This window comes from Toxorhynchites rutilus, chromosome 3 (assembly GCF_029784135.1).
Source record: "Toxorhynchites rutilus septentrionalis strain SRP chromosome 3, ASM2978413v1, whole genome shotgun sequence".
Lineage (NCBI taxonomy): Eukaryota > Metazoa > Arthropoda > Insecta > Diptera > Culicidae > Toxorhynchites > Toxorhynchites rutilus.
Window position 1 is genome coordinate 87,372,239 of NC_073746.1, and position 18,858 is coordinate 87,391,096.

General features: G+C 40.5%; 1 protein-coding gene across 2 annotated transcripts; it reads right to left on the reverse strand.

Annotated features, from left to right (window-relative positions):
* Positions 1-15,616: 15,616 nt before the first annotated feature.
* LOC129776091 (sorting nexin-21) lies at positions 15,617-18,543 on the reverse strand. Of its 2 annotated transcripts, none has more exons than XM_055781492.1 (4): positions 18,113-18,543; positions 16,984-17,622; positions 16,366-16,429; positions 15,617-16,305 (listed from the first exon to the last, which is right to left on the reverse strand). In XM_055781492.1, the coding sequence occupies exons 1-4, from the start codon at positions 18,264-18,266 to the stop codon at positions 16,170-16,172; spliced, it is 993 nt and encodes a 330-aa protein (XP_055637467.1). In that variant the 5' UTR covers positions 18,267-18,543; the 3' UTR covers positions 15,617-16,169. The 2 variants fall into 2 exon arrangements, with proteins under 2 accessions (XP_055637467.1, XP_055637468.1); XM_055781493.1 differs by having other exon boundaries at positions 18,155-18,540.
* Between the last annotated feature and the right edge of the window lie 315 nt (positions 18,544-18,858).

Sequence of the window (18,858 nt, forward strand, 5' to 3'; positions counted from 1 at the left end):
GCACAATCAAAATATGCTCTCCGATCCAATCCTCTCACAAAAACTCGACTGTACGTCAACCGACGAAAAGAATCAAACTACCTTGGTCTTCCGAAGCAAACGAGTCCGTTCTGGGAAGCAAGGCAACCACACCAATACAATCACATGTTTGCTGGTCATCCTCCACGATCGCGCACTCGTAATACCACACTCTCACACGCAGCCGCACCCGCCATCACCGCAGTCTTCTACTGACTGACACTTTCTCTCTCTCGCACACAACACCGAGAGACTTGAAGCGGATTGCATTTCGGATCGGTTATAAAAATAACAAATTGTTAATAGTACTTAGCTGGGATGTTGATGTTTCTTGTTTACCAGTTTAGGGGGCGCCAAAAATAATAATTGGCTCTCAGGCAGAATGAACACGTTTTTAAAATTCAAATTATTAATGAAAATTAACTTCTGTGTATCAAATGAGTATTCTATTTCAATGAAAAACACTTTGTTTGCAGGCGGTGCAAAAATCTCATAAGATTTTTTTTTTGAAGAAAACTTTCTATTGTAATGTAAAGCCTCAGTAAAAATGTCGGAAATGTTGTACTCGCCGAGTCTGTTGTAAATAATAGTCTGGAATACGTGTTTCAAGTAATTAATAATATGGTGTGAAAAATTTCATTTGAATTTTAACATTTTCAAACTGGCTTCGTGGCTATCGAGTTTGGGAACCAAATTGAAAGTCGGCACTGACAACTGATCTGAAGAGCTGTTCATAAAGAACAGCTCATTTAGATGAGCTGATATGATCAGAGCTGTTCATCATGATGAGCTGATTTGCACACCTCTAGTCGAGACTCTCTGATACAAATTTGGACAAGTGAGTGATACATAAACACAAGAGCGTGTTAGTGAGTTCAAACCAACAAAATGGAAGAAGTTGAATCATTGATTTTTATTCGCGAAATGGCTATACGAGCCATTGCGAGAATAAAAGACAAAATTTTGATCGCGGAAATGGATCAAATGCCGCTCACTACAGCACATGTAAAAGTGTATCAAAGGAACATTCAAAAAGCACACAGTAATTTCATCAAGTGGCACCAAGATATTTGTGCAAAAGTTTCATCAGACAAACGAGGAGAACAAGATAAGGTATTTATCGCATTCTGCGATTTACACAACGAAGTGGCCATCAATCTCCAAACGTGTATGGAAAATGTATGCATCACATCGCAGCCTACTTGCATCCAACAGCAGCAGGTTACGTTTCAACAACCACTCACATGCTTCATACCAACTGTCGATGGGAGAAACGAATATTGGAAGATAAAGAATGAAGACACATCTACACACGAAGAAGAATGCACTACAACCAAGGAACCACATCAAGTCAACGACACAATTTGTACAACCTACATAGCAACGTGTGTGCATTCAAATACCCTTCTCGATTCACACTCAGAAAATGACGTTGTGAGAGATAGGAAATCGGAAGCCATAAATGCAAGGAAGAATCATGAGCAAGAAGGAAAAGCATCACGCAAACAAATACAATTAAGGAAGCATCAATTGAATACTCTCGTCATGCAGGCTATACCAACGAATTTCAACCAAAAGAAAATAGCGTTCAACAACATATGGCAGTACGCAGCAAGCAAAGATTTGACCGCCAGCAGAATATTATGCATTATGCACAGAAAATACGAGAACAACAACGGTCAACAATTAGTAGAGTTGAACACCAAACGAGGGACTTTATAGCAACCACGAGAGTGAAACGTAGACCAACATAGTATGATCAAATCAGCAACGCGAGAGAGGACAGGTTCGAACATGTTTTGATTTTCAATCCCAGCATTCCACCCTTGCAGACTAACGACACCACTTCTTTCGGCCGCGGAGTATGTTCCGTCCGAAAAACGTAGGGAAGGGAAAACGCATCCAATCGCAAGTACCACCTCTTCTCATTCGGCACGAAGCGAAGGAGAGTCAAAGAAGCCATCCGAACGCGCGAAGATCAGTCTATTTTCAACCGTAATGCAAGCCACATCAGTAGCAGCAAGTGCAGCAGCATAGTATCAACATCGATAGCAGCAACACTACCAGAAGAATAGTGGCGCATTCGCATGGGCATCAATGTATACAACTGTAAAAGTGTAAATAAGAAATGTCAGTGAATTCGAATATTAAATGATGTACAAAGTGTAAATAGTAATAAACCATCATGTTTTCACTTCGCACTATTCAAACCCTTTCCTAAGCACATCCCAAAATGTTAGGCCTTTCACAGCACCGAGCGGAGCCACAGGGGCTCCCACTCGTTAAATAAAGCGTGAGGAACACGAGGGTTCCTTCCACGCACCCGTTGCCTCCATGAGTGGAGCAACATAACAAAATACAGTCCACCCCACAGTTCCCAGCAGACGGAACACTATGTTAGTAATATGTAACCGATTACTCGCGGTTGGCTCGAGGTTAGTATTACAAGTGTTTTCGTAATTGGGATGTTGCTGTCTCCAATGCTCTGTACGTGTGCCCGACACGGGATACTTCCTATTGGGATGCAGCTGACCATTAATCAGCAACGCCCCCCTAGTCTGTACCTCATATCTAGCGTGGTGCGTCTTTCTCGACTCGAGGAATCCAGGATAGAATGGTCACTAGCCGGCGCAATCATCAGTTCGTGTAGAGTTGTCATGAGCGGTACAACCTTTGGCTCTTGTTGAAGGATCAGTGGACTGCACAACCGTTGGCCGGTGTATCTGTAAAGAGTGTGTGTATGTATTACCGCGACTAAGTAAAAGTTTATCGATCGGATAGGAGGGATATGAAACGGGGACACAACGAAGGAAACATCATTAAACGTTGAATTATCATTGAAACATCATTAAACGAGGAGGGGACCGATCATTGTCAACATGGATTCAACAGAGGACCTTTCCATTTACTCTGGAACAACAAGCCGAGTTCATAACTTCATCGAGCACTTTCTGTTTGGTTGCCCGTAATATAACGATCTGCGAAATCTCCCTAAATCAGCGGGAGTATACGAGATGTCTTGAGCGACGACTCAGCGAGAGTAGCAACGCTTTTCTGCTACTTTAAAGAAGCTGAACTATTTTTCAAGATTTAGTGTCTATACACATTAGCCATTTTTAGGTGTAAGATTATTCTTATCTTATCGATATTTAGTGTCTGAATAATGGATCAGTCAAGAAGATCCTTGTACCTCCCCTCCACGATGAAGGGGAAAAAGAACACAATTATTATGTTATGTTTTGAGAATGGTTTTACATGTGTAAAACCATTCTCAAAACAATAATTTTTTTAATTTTCGTGTCACTTGAAGTCCAACTTTTATGTAAGAATTTTATGTCCAATGATTTGATCTCAAAGAAACCTTGCTGCAATGCCGTCGATAAGGAAGCGAATCAGTCCATGAGGTTGAAGGTCTCTCTAAATAAAGAATGAAAAAATTTCAAACAAATTGAAAAAAATATTAAATGAAACAAAATTATTTCGAAAATTGAAATTATCTTATTTACAAGTTTTGCAAATATTGTGTACAAAAACTATATGAATAGTTCGTATAATTACCAACAAGTCACCCATACATTGGAAGAAGGGCACTGCTACAGGGAAAAAAATTTCCTAGCAACAACTTTTTTATGTTTCCTTTGACAAAATACTATTGATGTTTAATTCGTATCATTAAAGTATGTGAATTATCTCGATTGACATGTTATCAAAACTAATTGTAATTATTTCAAGAAAAACATCAAAAAGTTGTTGTTAGAAAAACTTTTTTCCTGTAAAAGTGCCCATCTTCCGATGTATGGATGGCTTGTTGGAAATTGTAAGAGCTATTCATAGATTATTTAAGAATCAAAAAAAAAGTTTTTGATTAAAATTAGTTCCAATTTAAAAAAAAAATCAGTGCATTTTTTTAAATTTTATTTAATTTGTTTTTTTAATTTGAACAATTTACAATGATATGTCACCAAAATTTTATAGGTCAAAGAATATTCGTACCATATTATTCAAGTTATAATTTTTTATAAATAATTGTGAAAAAACTGACTTTTTCAAAAAATAGTCTAATTCTTCATTGAATACTAGCTGACCCAGCAAACTTCGTCCCGCCCAAAATTTATTTTTCGTTATCACATCCTCGTTTTCTTACTAAGCGCTGTTCATGGGTACAATCGCAGAATTGTTCATTGATTGATCTTCTAAGCTACCCTTTAATATTACCTTTTACTATAAAATTCCTAGTACTTCTACCAAAACTCGTTTTTATATTAGATTATTTTCAGACACAATTCTCGTTCAAGATTTTTCAACCACTTGCAAATAACATGTTTCTCCGTTACATGGAATAAATGTTTGATACAGAAAATATGATAGAACAAAGACAGCCCTGAATAAGACAATTCCTTTCTCGAGCTTTGCTCTTACCAACACATGCGGCGATCCATTGTTATTTATATAGATAGAAGAAGATAAAGGAGTGCGTTTTATAACATTAGAATCCATTTTTGAACATAGATCAATTTCGTTAGCGCAAACATCAAAAAGACTAACAACACTTGTTACTATGAAATTGTAGAACATATGCGAGTTGAATTTTCCGAATTTTTCCATTTTCCGTCAGAGTTTTCCGAAAATTTAGAAAAGTTTTTCTTATATAAAAGCTCTCATATTCCAAATTTGGATCCATTTGCTTGATCAGTTTTCGAGTTATGCAGAAGTTTGTGTTTCATTTGTATGGCAGCCCCCCCCCCCCCTTTTAAGAGGGAGGAGTATCTAACCACACATAGAATAATTTATAGCAACCTAAAATCTTCAGATGCCTAATTTGGTTTTATTTGCTTGATTAATTCTCGAGAAATGTAGAGATTCATTTGTATGGCAGCCCCCCTCCCTTAGAGAGGTCGGAGGGGTCTCAAACTATCATGACAACCTTCCCCGGCCCCAAAAACCCCTACATGCCAATTTTCATGTCGATCGGTTCAGTAGTTTCCGAGTCCATAAGAATCAGACAGACAGACAGATGATGATGATGATGTTGGATTAAAGAGGCTTTAAACTTTTCAGTTCATTCGCCTCTAGGGACAGACAGACAGAAATCCATTTATATATATATATATATATATATATATATATATATATATATATATATATATATATATATATATATATATATATATATATATATATATATATATATATATATATATATATAGCCTTTATAAAAATATATATTTTGGAAAAAAAAAGACGGGTGGGTAATGTCGGGGACATAACCGGAGTGACGTAGGACTATACAAAGGGGACAGCTTTTGTTAAATATATATTTTAAATATATTGTTTTATTTTCTTCACCTACGTGAATACCTACCTATCTACCTGAAAAATGGATTAGTTTACTGTTTACTCTTTATGACTATGTTGATGGTTCTGAAAAGAACCTTTGGTGTTGTGTTTTTGTTATCACTCGATATTCCCATCTTGTTCGGCTAAACCTTCCTGTTTAGCGATTTGTTGTCACTCGCCACAGCTTTCACAGTTGGAAAATTTCTTCCCATCCAGCTTGTGACATATTTTACAGTAAATTACATTCAATGGCACGTCGCATTACCACCACTCAGTGCCGGATTGGAGGTAATTTTAACCTGTAATTGAACATTTGCGATGACAGTGGTACAGTGTCGACTTTCAATGTGGGGTCATAATTTGGATCTCTATGTTTACAAAAATGTCCAACTAAATAAGTCACATTACATGTCCGTCCAATTAGCTAAATGTCGAACTAATTGTAGATTACTGTACTTTAAATCTGGAAACAATTTAAGAATTGGTGAAAATTGAATAATCAGGAAAGTCCCCAACTATCAATAAGCTCAGAACAACTGCCAAATTCACATACTCATCAAATCCTGGCAAACAAATTATGAAAAAATCAATTTGTGTTTTATTATTATTTTGGATAATGTTTTAGAAAGCATTGAACTGTATTTCCTAAACTCTTTTTTGGAAGAGTTTGTCCATGTCCGTTAATGGCCCTGAAAAGCGCCTTGTTTAATGGAATGGTTCCAATTTAGAAAACTTTGTACTATTGGTTTTGAAAAAAACCATTTCGAACGCCCTCGATGCCGCCTTGTTCTGGATTTGCCACCAAAGCAGTTTGTATAAAGAACAAACTTTTTTCTTCTGCTACCTGATGCCGTTTTGCGATTGCGTTTGCCACTCGCCATTCGCTGCAACTGCCTGTTGTCTTGATGTCCACCGAACCGAATGTGTTCTGTTCCGAATGCAGGTTTTCTTATCGTCGCGAGCAGCTTTGCCAGCTAACTCGATCACTCCGGCGGCCGAAACTATATAACGCCGGCTAGGTGGACTGGTACACAGGTACTAACGCGCTCGACCTAGCTACCTTTTCCGGTGCAATTGGCGGATACACCTACGGGAAATTGCAGACCACCACGGTTCGAGCGGGATTTTGCCTTTCCCTTCTCTTTTCCTCCTTTGTTGAGTACACGATGCCGATGTCGTACAACCACACGGGTTTACGGTTTGAAAGAAAATTAAATATTTTTTTGGGGTCCGCGTGTTTTATATTCTAGCGGTACACACTCACAGGATAGAGACAAATCGGCAGACTCAGCCAAAGGGGCGGGTCCAACGAGACGAACGAATGAGCGTTAAAAGGGAGCGATGGCAAAAAAATACATTCATTACGATTTGTTCGCTCGTTGGATTCACATACAGACTAAAAAGGGTCCTTTTCAGGATCACAAAAAGTCTAAAGAGTTTATTGTTTTGTTATCACTCGATATCCCCATCTTGTTCGGCTAAACCTTCCTGTTTAGCGATTTGTTGTCACTCGCCACAGCTTTCACAGTTGGAAAATTTCTTCCCATCCAGCTTGTGACATATTTTACAGTAAATTACATTCAATGACACGTCGCATTACCACTACTCAGTGTCGGATTGGAGGTAATTTTAACCTGTAATTGAACATTTGCGATGACAGTGGTACAGTGTCGACTTTCAATGAGGGATCATAATTTGGATCTCTATGTTTACAAAAATGTCCAACTAAATAAGTCACATTACATGTCCGTCCAATTAGCTAAATGTCGAACTAATTGTAGATTACTGTGCTTTCAATCTGGAAACAATTTAAGAATTGGTGAAAATTGAATAATTAGGAAAGTCCCCAACTATCAATAAGCTCAGAACAACTGCCAAATTCACATACTCATCAAATCCTGGCAAACAAATTATGAAAACATCAATTTGTGTTTTATTATTATTTTGGATAATGTTTTAGAAAGCATTGAACTTTATTTCCTAAACTCTTTTTTGGAAGGTTTAATGGCTCTGAAAAGCGCCTTGTTTTATGGAATGGTTCCAATTTAGAAAACTTAGTACTCGTGGTTTTGAAAAAAACCATTTCGAACGCCCTCGATGCCGCCTTGTTCTGGATTTGCCACCAAAGCAGTTTGTATAAAGAACAAACTTTTTTCTTCTGCTACCTGATGCCGTTTTGCGATTGCGTTTGCCACTCGCCACTCGCTGCAACTGCCTGTTGTCTTGATGTCCACCGAACCGAATGTGTTATGTTCCGAATGTGTTATGTTCCGAATGCAGGTTTTCTTATCGTCGCGAGCAGCTTTGCCAGCTAACTCGATCACTCCGGCGGCCGAAACTATATAACGCCGGCTAGGTGGACTGGTACACAGGTACTAACGCGCTCGATCTAGCTACCTTTTCCGGTGCAATTGGCGGATACACCTACGGGAAATTGCAGACCACCACGGTTCGAGCGGGATTTTGCCTTTCCCTTCTCTTTTCCTCCTTTGTTGAGTACACGATGCCGATGCCGTACAACCACACGGGTTTACGGTTTGAAAGAAAATAAGATATTTTTTTGGGGTCCGCGTGTTTTATACTCTAGCGGTACACACTCACAGGATAGAGACAAATCGGCAGACTCAGCCAAAGGGGCGGGTCCAACGAGACGAACGAATGAGCGTTAAAAGGGAGCGATGGCAAAAAAATACATTCATTACGATTTGTTCGCTCGTTGGATTCACATACAGGCTAAAAAAGGTCCTTTTCAGGATCACAAAAAGTCTAAAGAGTTTATTGTTTTGTTATCACTCGATATCCCCATCTTGTTCGGCTAAACCTTTCTGTTTAGCGATTGCATTTGCCACTCGCCACAGCTTTCACAGTTGGAAAATTTCTTCCCATCCAGCTTGTGACATATTTTACAGTAAATTACATTCAATGGCACGTCGCATTACCACCACTCAGTGCCGGATTGGAGGTAATTTTAACCTGTAATTGAACATTTGCGATGACAGTGGTACAGTGTCGACTTTCAATGTGGGGTCATAATTTGGATCTCTATGTTTACAAAAATGTCCAACTAAATAAGTCGCATTACATGTCCGTCCAATTAGCTAAATGTCGAACTAATTGTAGATTACTGTACTTTAAATCTGGAAACAATTTAAGAATTGGTGAAAATTGAATAATCAGGAAAGTCCCCAACTATCAATAAGCTCAGAACAACTGCCAAATTCACATACTCATCAGATCCTGGCAAACAAATTATGAAAACATCAATTTGTGTTTTATTATTATTTTGGATAATGGTTTAGAAAGCATTGAACTTTATTTCCTAAACTCTTTTTTGGAAGGTTTAATGGCCCTGAAAAGCGCCTTGTTTTATGGAATGGTTCCAATTTAGAAAACTTAGTACTCGTGGTTTTGAAAAAAACCATTTCGAACGCCCTCGATGCCGCCTTGTTCTGGATTTGCCGCCAAAGCAGTTTGTATAAAGAACAAACTTTTTTCTTCTGCTACCTGATGCCGTTTTGCGATTGCGTTTGCCACTCGCCACTCGCTGCAACTGCCTGTTGTTGTCTTGATGTCCACCGAACCGAATGTGTTCTGTTCCGAATGCAGGTTTTCTTATCGTCGCGAGCAGCTTTGCCAGCTAACTCGATTACTTCGGCGGCCGAAGCTATATAACGCCGGCTAGGTGGACCGGTACACTGGTACTAACGCGCTCGGCCTAGCTACCCTTGCGGGGAACTCCAGATCAACACGAGCGGGAACTCCAGATCAAGGTTCGAGCGGGATTTTGCCTTTCCCTTCACTTTTCCTCCTTTGCCATATCCAACCATGGCTGCTTGTGTTGGTTTGTTGATGTGAGGTGATGCGAAACGATGTACGGTGTACGGTTCGGATGAGAATGATCGTTACGGCAGCGGAGCGGAGATTTTTAAGCAGACTAGCTGGCTCGAGAATTACGCATGTGTGAGACTGCGACCGATGTTTCGTTAATTTTTTTTCTTTTTCCTTTCCAATCGTGCTTCATTCTATTTCGCTGCTGCTCTGGTTGCCCGTTTTGGTCGGTACGATTTGAGGAGCACAAAATGGACCAATCAAAAATGGGCACATAGTGTATTTGGACAATGCTTGATATTTCACAATTATTCAATTATTTATCTCAAGAAAAATGAAATGTTATTCGTTATGATAGATGCGTAGATATATTTCCTATCAATTGATGCAAAAACCTTTGCGATCTATTGAGAAATGCTCGAGTTATAAGCGTTCCAAATCTTGCATTTTTTCCTACTTGTTCAGTGCCTAGATTTCCATTTCACCCCCTATATCTTCCGGTTAGACGTAGTCCTACGTCAAAAAAAACTGGATCTGAAGAGACGTTGAAGAAGTTGCGAATTATATTCGATACGTTTGGCAATCCTCGAAGAATAATCAGTGACCGTGGTTCAGCGTTTACGTCAGGATTGTTTACCAAGTTTTGCTCGGACGAAGGGATTGATTTGCATATGATTGTCACCGGTGTTCCCCGTGGCAATGGACAGGTTGAACGTGTTCATCGCGTCATTATTCCGATGCTCACGAATATATATATATATATATATATATATATATATATATATATATATATATATATATATATATATATATATATATATATATATATATATATATATATATATATGTAAGAAAAGTTGAGGAAAGGAGTTGTTGAGAAATATTAACATTATCTTTATTCAATTTAGATTATTAACAAATGCAAAGATGCGTCTGCATCGATCGGAGTATCACTTAGAACTAACTTTCGCTTCGTTTTATTCGCCGGGGGGTATGCCAATCGTCCCACACGGCCTTTCCTGACATTACTTCCGTCCCGGAAGTGACCACGGCTTAAGGGAATCTCCGGATGTTGACGTCTTGTTCGGTCCTTCAGATTCGGCATCTAGCTTACGCACCTCGTATCGATCGTTCGGCCATACTCCTACAATCTCATACGGTCCAAAATACTTCTGCTTTACCTTCTGGCCAACGCCGAATTGTGTTCTCGGAATGGCCACAACATCACCAAGTCGGTACTGCTGCGACTGCTTTCTGCGTAGGTTATACTGCTTCTTATTCTCTTGCTGGATCTGTTGGATGCTTTGATGAGCAAGTTCCCTTGACTCATTCCGTGATTGTTGAAAGTCGTCCCGTAATTCTTGCTGCAATATCTCGTACAGGGCTTCATCTTCCTTCGTTCTCATTTTGACACCAATTAGTAGTTCACACGGAGTTGTTCGGATTGCCCTCTGCCAACTGTTGTTTAGGCACTTTTGAACATTCGCGACGTGGTTAAACCATCCTTCAGGCTTGTCGATCGAAAGCTTCGTGAGCATCGGAATAATGACGCGATGAACACGTTCAACCTGTCCATTGCCACGGGGAACACCGGTGACAATCATATGCAAATCAATCCCTTCGTCCGAGCAAAACTTGGTAAACAATCCTGACGTAAACGCTGAACCACGGTCACTGATTATTCTTCGAGGATTGCCAAACGTATCGAATATAATTCGCAACTTCTTCAACGTCTCTTCAGATCCAGTTTTTTTTTTCCAAAATATATATTTTTATAAAGGCTCATATGGCGTTAGCCTCACGGGGCCGGGAGTTCAATACAATTTTTCTTATTATCTATGTTAGTAATATGTAACCGATTAATCAGATCCAGTTGATTTAGTCGGAAACAACCACACAAACTTCGTAAACCCGTCAATCACCGTCAAAATATAGTTATAAGACTTGCGCGTCGATGGCATTGGTCCGAGATGATCCACATGCAGGGTATCCAAAGGCACGTCACCCTTCGGGATCGGCTTAAGTTCTCCTTCCAGCTTTCCACGCTTCTTTTCGCTGACGATACACGGAACACACGTGGCAATACAGCGCTTGATTTTATCCTCCAGACTAGGAATGAAATAGTCCTTAGCGATTCGTTCCTTCGTCTTCTTCACTCCGAAGTGCCCTTTCTCGTGAACCGTTCGTACGATCGTTGCTTCCATTGATTGCGGAACATACAGCCGCCGGTTCTCTCCGTTATCCTCGTACAAAACTCCGCCACTTGTGCTGTATCCACCGTACTCGCCGTTACTCTCCAATGCAGCCATGATTGCTTTGGCTTCTCGTCGTTTCGCTGACCTTCAGCAACTTGGGCGCTAACTGAAGCAGAAATCATTAAAACATTTGCTCGCGACAGCGCATCAACATGCGGTAGTTTTTCTCCAGGGCGGTGCTCGACATCAAAATCAAATTCAGCTAGATCGACGATCCATCGTGCGATTCGAGCGTTCATCTTCTTTTTATTCATCGAATCTTTAAAAGCTCTGCAATCCGTAATGACCCCGAATTTACGACCCAACAGATAGCATCGGAACTTCTAGATCGTTTCTACCACTGCCAAAGTTTCTAGCTCATAGGCATGGTAATTCTTCTCGGCGTTACTTGTCAAACGACTGTAATAATAACAAGGGTGGAACTTACTGTCGTCATCAGCGCGTTGCATCAGAATGCCAGCTAAACCGTGTTTACTGGCGTCGGTATGAATTTCGGTCTCTGCATCAGGTCGGAATATTCGCAACACAGGAAAACTTACGAGAAATTCTTTTATGCGGTTGAAGGCAGCAATCGCTTCGTCGTCAAAATCGAACTTACTATCTTTTTTCAACATACGGGATAAAGGTCGCGCGACATCGGCAAACGCGGGCACAAATTTCCGAAAGTAACTTGCCAAACCGCAGAATCTCTGGAGTTGCTTCACCGTCGTCGGAATCGGGAACTGCTTGACCTTTTCTATCTTCGCAGGCGCTGGTTCAACACGTCCATCGTAGATCGTGTAGCCGAGGTACTCGACACGACGTTGCAGGAACACACATTTCTTCCAACTGAACTTGAGTCCTGCCTTTTCGGCCACTTTCATCACTTTTTCTAACTTTTTCAGTCCTTCTTCTTCAGTGTTCGATGGGATTATAACGTCGTCCACGAATACTAAAATTGTCCCATCGTTGATCAACTCTTTCAAAGCAGAGTGTATGAACCGTCCAAAAGCATTTCCACTCGTGCACAGTCCAAATGAAACACGCAAGAACTCAAATTGTCCGTCACTCGTTACGAACGATGTGTATTTTCGACTGTCTTCATCAATAGGTACGTGGAAATACGAATTCTCCAAGTCCAACGTTGTAAACACTCGCGCACTAGACAGCTGATCGATTTGTTCTTCCACGTTCGGCATAGGATAATTGTCACGGATCATCCTCTTATTGATTTCGCGGTAATCAATACACACGCGACGGGATCCGTCTTTCTTCGGTACTACCACTACAGCACTGGCGTACTCACTTTGCGAAGGTTGAATAATACCCTTTGCCAACCCCTCGTCAATCTGCTTCTTCACGATTTCCTTCTCGAGAGGAGCTAGCCGTCGTGGATTCACGCACACTACTTCATTGTCGTTCAAGGTGATTTTCAATTTGTTCGCCGCCGTTACAGATGACACCGGTTGATATTTTCCAATAAGATTCTTGACGTCATCACGGTACTGGTATGGTACGTCGATTTCACTCACACCAACATATTCTTCGATCCTGCGGATCCATTTTGCATCGCACTCAAGCTCTTCTGTCGGAAACTTTTTGATTCGTACGCCTTTCGGGGTGATAGAATAATTGACACCACGTAGGAAGTCCATTCCAATCAGCAGTTTCACGTCGATCGCTTCCTTCGGCACAACATAAACAAGCATTTCATACGTCTCATTCTCGATAAAAACGTTAAGCACTGATTCGCCGCAAACAACTTCCACGTCTCCATCGTAACCGCGCACTTTCATGTCCGACTTCTTGAGTTTGCGTTCGTTATTCGGTAGTTCTAACCACAAATCTTTTCGGATCAGAGATATCTCGCTTCCTGTATCAATGATTGCACTGATTTCGCGGTCGTCAATGTTAATCAAAACACTTGGATTAACACTCTCAACACTTTTCAATCTGTTTACTTTTGACACACTCTTCTTTACACCATCGTGTTTCATTTTTTCACCCGAATTCGTACAGTTCTTCGACAAGTGACCGAACGAATTACAATTAAAACACTTCGGTCCTTCGCTCTTTTGCGGGCAGACATCGGCAATGTGTGACGAATCACCACAATTAAAGCAGTACTTCTTAACGTTCGGCTGCTTCTTCTCCTTCTCGCGTTGCTCCTTTCTTCTCTGCTGACCTTCGTATGACTTCGGTTTGACGATCTTCTTCTGTACTTTCTCAAAATTTAACAGCTTCTCCTTCAGCTGACGAATCGTTTGCGCCTCGTACAGCAGTGATCGGTGGAATTCATCGTCGGTTATTCCGTCAACAATGTACTCGTAAACGCTCGGCTCATCAAGGTCGATAGAGTGAGCAATACGCTGCTTATCGTAGATGTAATCACGTATGGCTTCGTCTGACTTTCTCTTTCGCGCTGCAAGCTGGCGATGAATGTCACTCGCACGAACGAATGGAGCAAACTCTTTGATCAACGCACTCTTCAATTTAGCAAACGAAGTGACATCTCGATGCGCAAACATAAATTTCCGTGCAGTGCTCGTCAACTTTTTTTCTGCACATGACTAGCTTTTGTTCATCGTTCCAATAAGCTGTTCGGGATATCGCTTCGAACTGTGACATCCAGAGTTTAACATCTTGTCCCTCTTCGGAACCGTACGTTTCAATGCTATCCTCAACATCTCTGAACGAATACGGTTGGTGCTGCTCAGGCATGAACCGATTCCTGTCTTTCGGTGTCGATGTGCGTCCTCTCTTCGTCAGAGCAATGTGAAACATATCGTGGCTATTGCCGTCCTCTTCGTTATTACCAACATGCTCACCGTCATTACTACCATCGTGCTCATCGTCATCATTGTCATCGTTTACGCCGTCGTCATCATAATGACCATCATCGTCGTTTACACCGTTGTCATCGTTTTCATCATCGTTATTTTCAGCGTCATCGTCACCACTGTTCTGTTGCTTGCCGTTCCATACCTCGTTGGTACCCGAACGACCGTCGTTTGCAACCATCGTGTTGTCGTGGTATGCGATTCGCTGTGCTATCTCCTTTTTGCATCCATCCGATGCCAAGCCTCGTTTTTCACATTCACGCATCAATCCGGCTTTTGTGAAAACTTCGCACAACTCGTCCACTTGTTCCGCCATTTTGATTTCGGAACCAACTCTTACAACTTTACAACTCTTTACAACTTTTATCACTTTTTCGCGATTTTACGCGTCAACTGAGTAATTTCTCGATTATTCCTTCCCGGACGAGCCCCCATGTAAGAAAAGTTGAGGAAAGGAGTTGTTGAGAAATATTAACATTATGTTTATTCAATTTTTTTTGTTATCCCTTTTGTTTATTTTAGGCTCATTAGCATTTTAGCTGTAACAGAGCCGAATTTTAATCGTGTACATGTCACATATTTATCATTTCTATAATTAGCACATTACACAGTTGCCATTTTTCGACGTTAGAGTATTCCCTTCTATACCATTGCAAATGGTACATATTTACACAGTAGCCATTTAGGCGAAAGAGTTTTCTATCTGTTCTTCCATTATCCACAGTTAAGACTGGACAGCGGAGGCAGTCGTTGATCCATTGTTGAGTTATTTATAGAACAGCAGCCCGATATTTCTGCAGAGCAGAGCAGTTGTATGGATGAATCGATCTTATTTCGACCGTGGATCGATCTCCATCGCTGATGATTGTTGCGTGGACGTAGTTATTCTGTAACAATACAAAGATGGTCAATGGGGGCCCTGAGTTTTGAACTCACGATCGATCGCTTACTAAGCGAACGCGCAACCAATGTGGCTACGGAGACCCCCTTTATTCAATTTAGATTATTAACAAATGCAAAGATGCGTCTGCATCGATCGGAGTATCACTTAGAACTAACTTTCGCTTCGTTTTATTCGCCGGGGGGTATGCCAATCGTCCCACATATATATATATATATATATATATATATATATATATATATATATATATATATATATATATATATAGATTTCAAGTATGCAAAGTTGCTTGAATGACCAATGTCTTTACACCCACAACGTTTCACTGTAATCTGAGATATTGCGGCCAATCTACAATCTACAATATATAATGTAGATATTATTCGTTCGCGGCCGTCATCTCCAAGACGAAGGTAAAAAAGCGCTATATTTTTTAAATTATATAATTTATTGTATTATTGAAATAAAAGCATTGAAACATTATATCTGTTGGAAATTTCCATATAAACTGTGATGATAATCGATCATTAAAAAAAGAACCTTTTATGTGGGTGTATAAGTTTGTGATGCAATATAAAATATGTCTAGTTTAGACAGAACTTATTTAAAAAGAATATCATGGATAAAGCTATTCTCAATTACGCGTTGCACTTTTCTTATCTTAATATAAAAGAGGGCTAGAAATAGACAGAAACATTCCTCATTTTCTACGGAAAGCAATTCAGTATTCAGAAAAACTTTTTGAAAAATTAGGATTGTCCCACTCTGGTTCCAGCCATCTCGTACTCTTCATTAAACTTGTAATAATTTTAATAACAAACATAATATAAATATTGAATAATCTTAATAACAGCTTTTGCTACCACCAAAAATACGACCTCTCAAATCACAACGCAATACGCATTACATTTGCACTTAATTGTTTGATGTAAAAATTGATATACTAGCTCGAAAATGTAATCTTATCTTAATGTAATTGTTGGAAAAATGTGATTCATGTTACAGAAATTTTCATGTGGTCTCGGCCCGTGGATCGAGCGCATGAATTGCTTGCGTCAGTGTGGGCCCTCCTTTCACCGTTATGCCCTTCTTGCCCATCTCGCTCAAACGTTCTTCCAGAAGACTACGATCGCGACCACGTTGCCACCTGATGAAAACAAAACACAAATTGCTAATCTATTGAATACGTATATGGTGTTTATCTTACCACAGGTGCAAACAAGTTTGCAACAGAGGAATATAAAGCACGAGGAGATCAGTGTCGCACACATGTTCATATCGGTTCCCGGAATAAATCGCCACAGAAAACGACTGCAACAGAAACCACCGCTTATAAAATGTGTAGTAGGCTATAAATATTGTGGCGCGGTATTGTATTTCAAAACAAGAATTAACCGGGCAAACGTATCGCCCCAGGCAAACGTAACGCCCCGGGCAGACGTATACCGTCCGACGCTCGCTAGAGCTCGGTCGGACATTGCTAAAGGATCGTATCCTATGTTTCAAACTAACCGGGCAATCAGTGGATCCCAGGTTTGCGTGCGAGACACCGCCGCTTCCGACGGCGGGTCGGCGGTGGACTCGGATTGCGTCATCTTGGCGGCATGGGCCGCCTCGATTCCTTATCCTCGCCAAATGGGGACTTCGTCCCCATTACATTGTCCTCAGAATAAATTTCGAAAAACGAGAACAAGAGAATAAATTTATAATAGAAATGTGAGGCACATGATGTTTTTCCCGCGCCAAATATTTCTAGCCTACTACACTTTTTCTAAGCGGTTGTTTCTGTTGCAGTTGTTTACTGTGGCGATTTATTCCGGTCACCGTTCATATCTTCTTAGTGCCAATTCAGCCCACTGTTCCGCCAGGGGATGTGGGATCGGAGACGTTGTACAAGCGGCTACTAGCCGACAGAGCAACAGCAGTACGCACTTGGATTTGTCCAGGAAGATTTTGTTCAACATTCGGAAAGTGTTCTCCAAGATCGGCACAGCGAACTCATTTCTTCGTTCGTCTAACAACTGGCAGGCTTTACGTAGCTCATCACCCTGTAAAAATTCTAGAAAATGGCCCGAATCACGCAGGGAAGGCACGGAAATGATATGGTCGAGGAAGGTTTCAAAGGCTAGACTTCGTTCGCCAATCAACTCTGCGGTAAAGTTTCCCATCAGAACCTTCTTGGGGAAAAACACGTTCTGTAGCAACAGGGGATGTTCTTTCCGAAGTCCTTCGTATAGTTTGAGAAAATGCGTATAGCGACGCTCGATACTCGTTGGATTAGGGTCCGGCTCGATACCATCTTTGCGAACGTTCACTACGTATAGGACATATTTTTTGTTGCCGGTTGAAGAACCAATTGCGTCGGTTGTCTCTGGCGGAAGCACACGAGCGTAGAGAATTTCGAAGCAAAGAACGATACGGCCATTCTTGGGCAGGGGCCGTCTAGTTGGACGTTGCCAGGCACCTAAAAGTGAGTTACAAGTTTGAATCGACCACAAATAGTTATAACGCTAAAATGGCATATATGTAACAGATAGTGGTAGCTTAATATTCAAAATAATAGTAACGAAACGAGTATGAAGACATAATACAAAACTGTTTTCTGCACATGAGTTCAGCTTCTAATTTTAGACCAACAACAATAAAAAGTCACAATATGTACACTAATCTTCGCTAACTAAAATGACCTGATTATATGCGGCAATGCGATTTGATGTCTGGAAACTAAAGAAACAAAGGCCGTACACAACTAAGAGCGCAAAAAATTCCAATATTGTTTGGAGTGCGATCGGACAAGTAAACAAATAGGCTACACACAGCCTACGTAATAAACCGAGATGACTCACAGTTATCTAGAATAAGCACAAAATAAACATTGTATCACCGATCTAAACGGCTCGTTTCACACGAAAATGAAAGCTGATTGCATCACAGATTTAACACTGGCGGGATACCTTGCGCAGGGCTTCTGGTTTTGGTTTCTATAATCAACGTACTTTGCTCGAACGCCTCAACGATGCACTCTGGTTCGCTCTCTATCGCATCTTCGTCCGCAGCTTCATTCAGGGCATCTACCGAAATACGATGGCCAACAATCGCAGAATGCATCACAAGCAACAATATTTTGATGCGATAATTCAAAAAGTATCACAGCAAAGAACGAATTGAAAAATTTCCACTATCACAAGAGTAGTAATTCAATAATTGAATGGAATATTATCGCCCTACATTACACCCTTCCGCAAACGCAATGTTAGTGAGTGTGTTTACTTTGTTTACAAATCAATGAGAACTAAAACCGACCGACTGACTGACTCACGAAAGGCTAGCCGTGAAATGAAATTCCTTTGTGTTGTTTTGATCCAGTCGTCGGGTTGTTTTGTCGCAATTCAGCTGAGTGGGTGCGTTTAGTGACTTAAATTTGACACACTGTGTTGACATTTTCACGAAATTCGAGACATCGAAGGTACAGTGTCGCCTTCTGCAATTGATGAACCTAGGTTAGATTCACAACCAGATGGCATTTGGAATTGAAGAATTTACGTTGGATTTACAACCAGATGGCGCAGCGAGTAAAATGAGGATGTTTTGTTTTTTTGATATAAAACTCGTTCAAATTTTCTAGAAAAATCAGAATTTATCTTCAAATTTCCCGGTTTCACACATTCGTTTTACTTTAAATAGGTTAGAAAATCGCCAT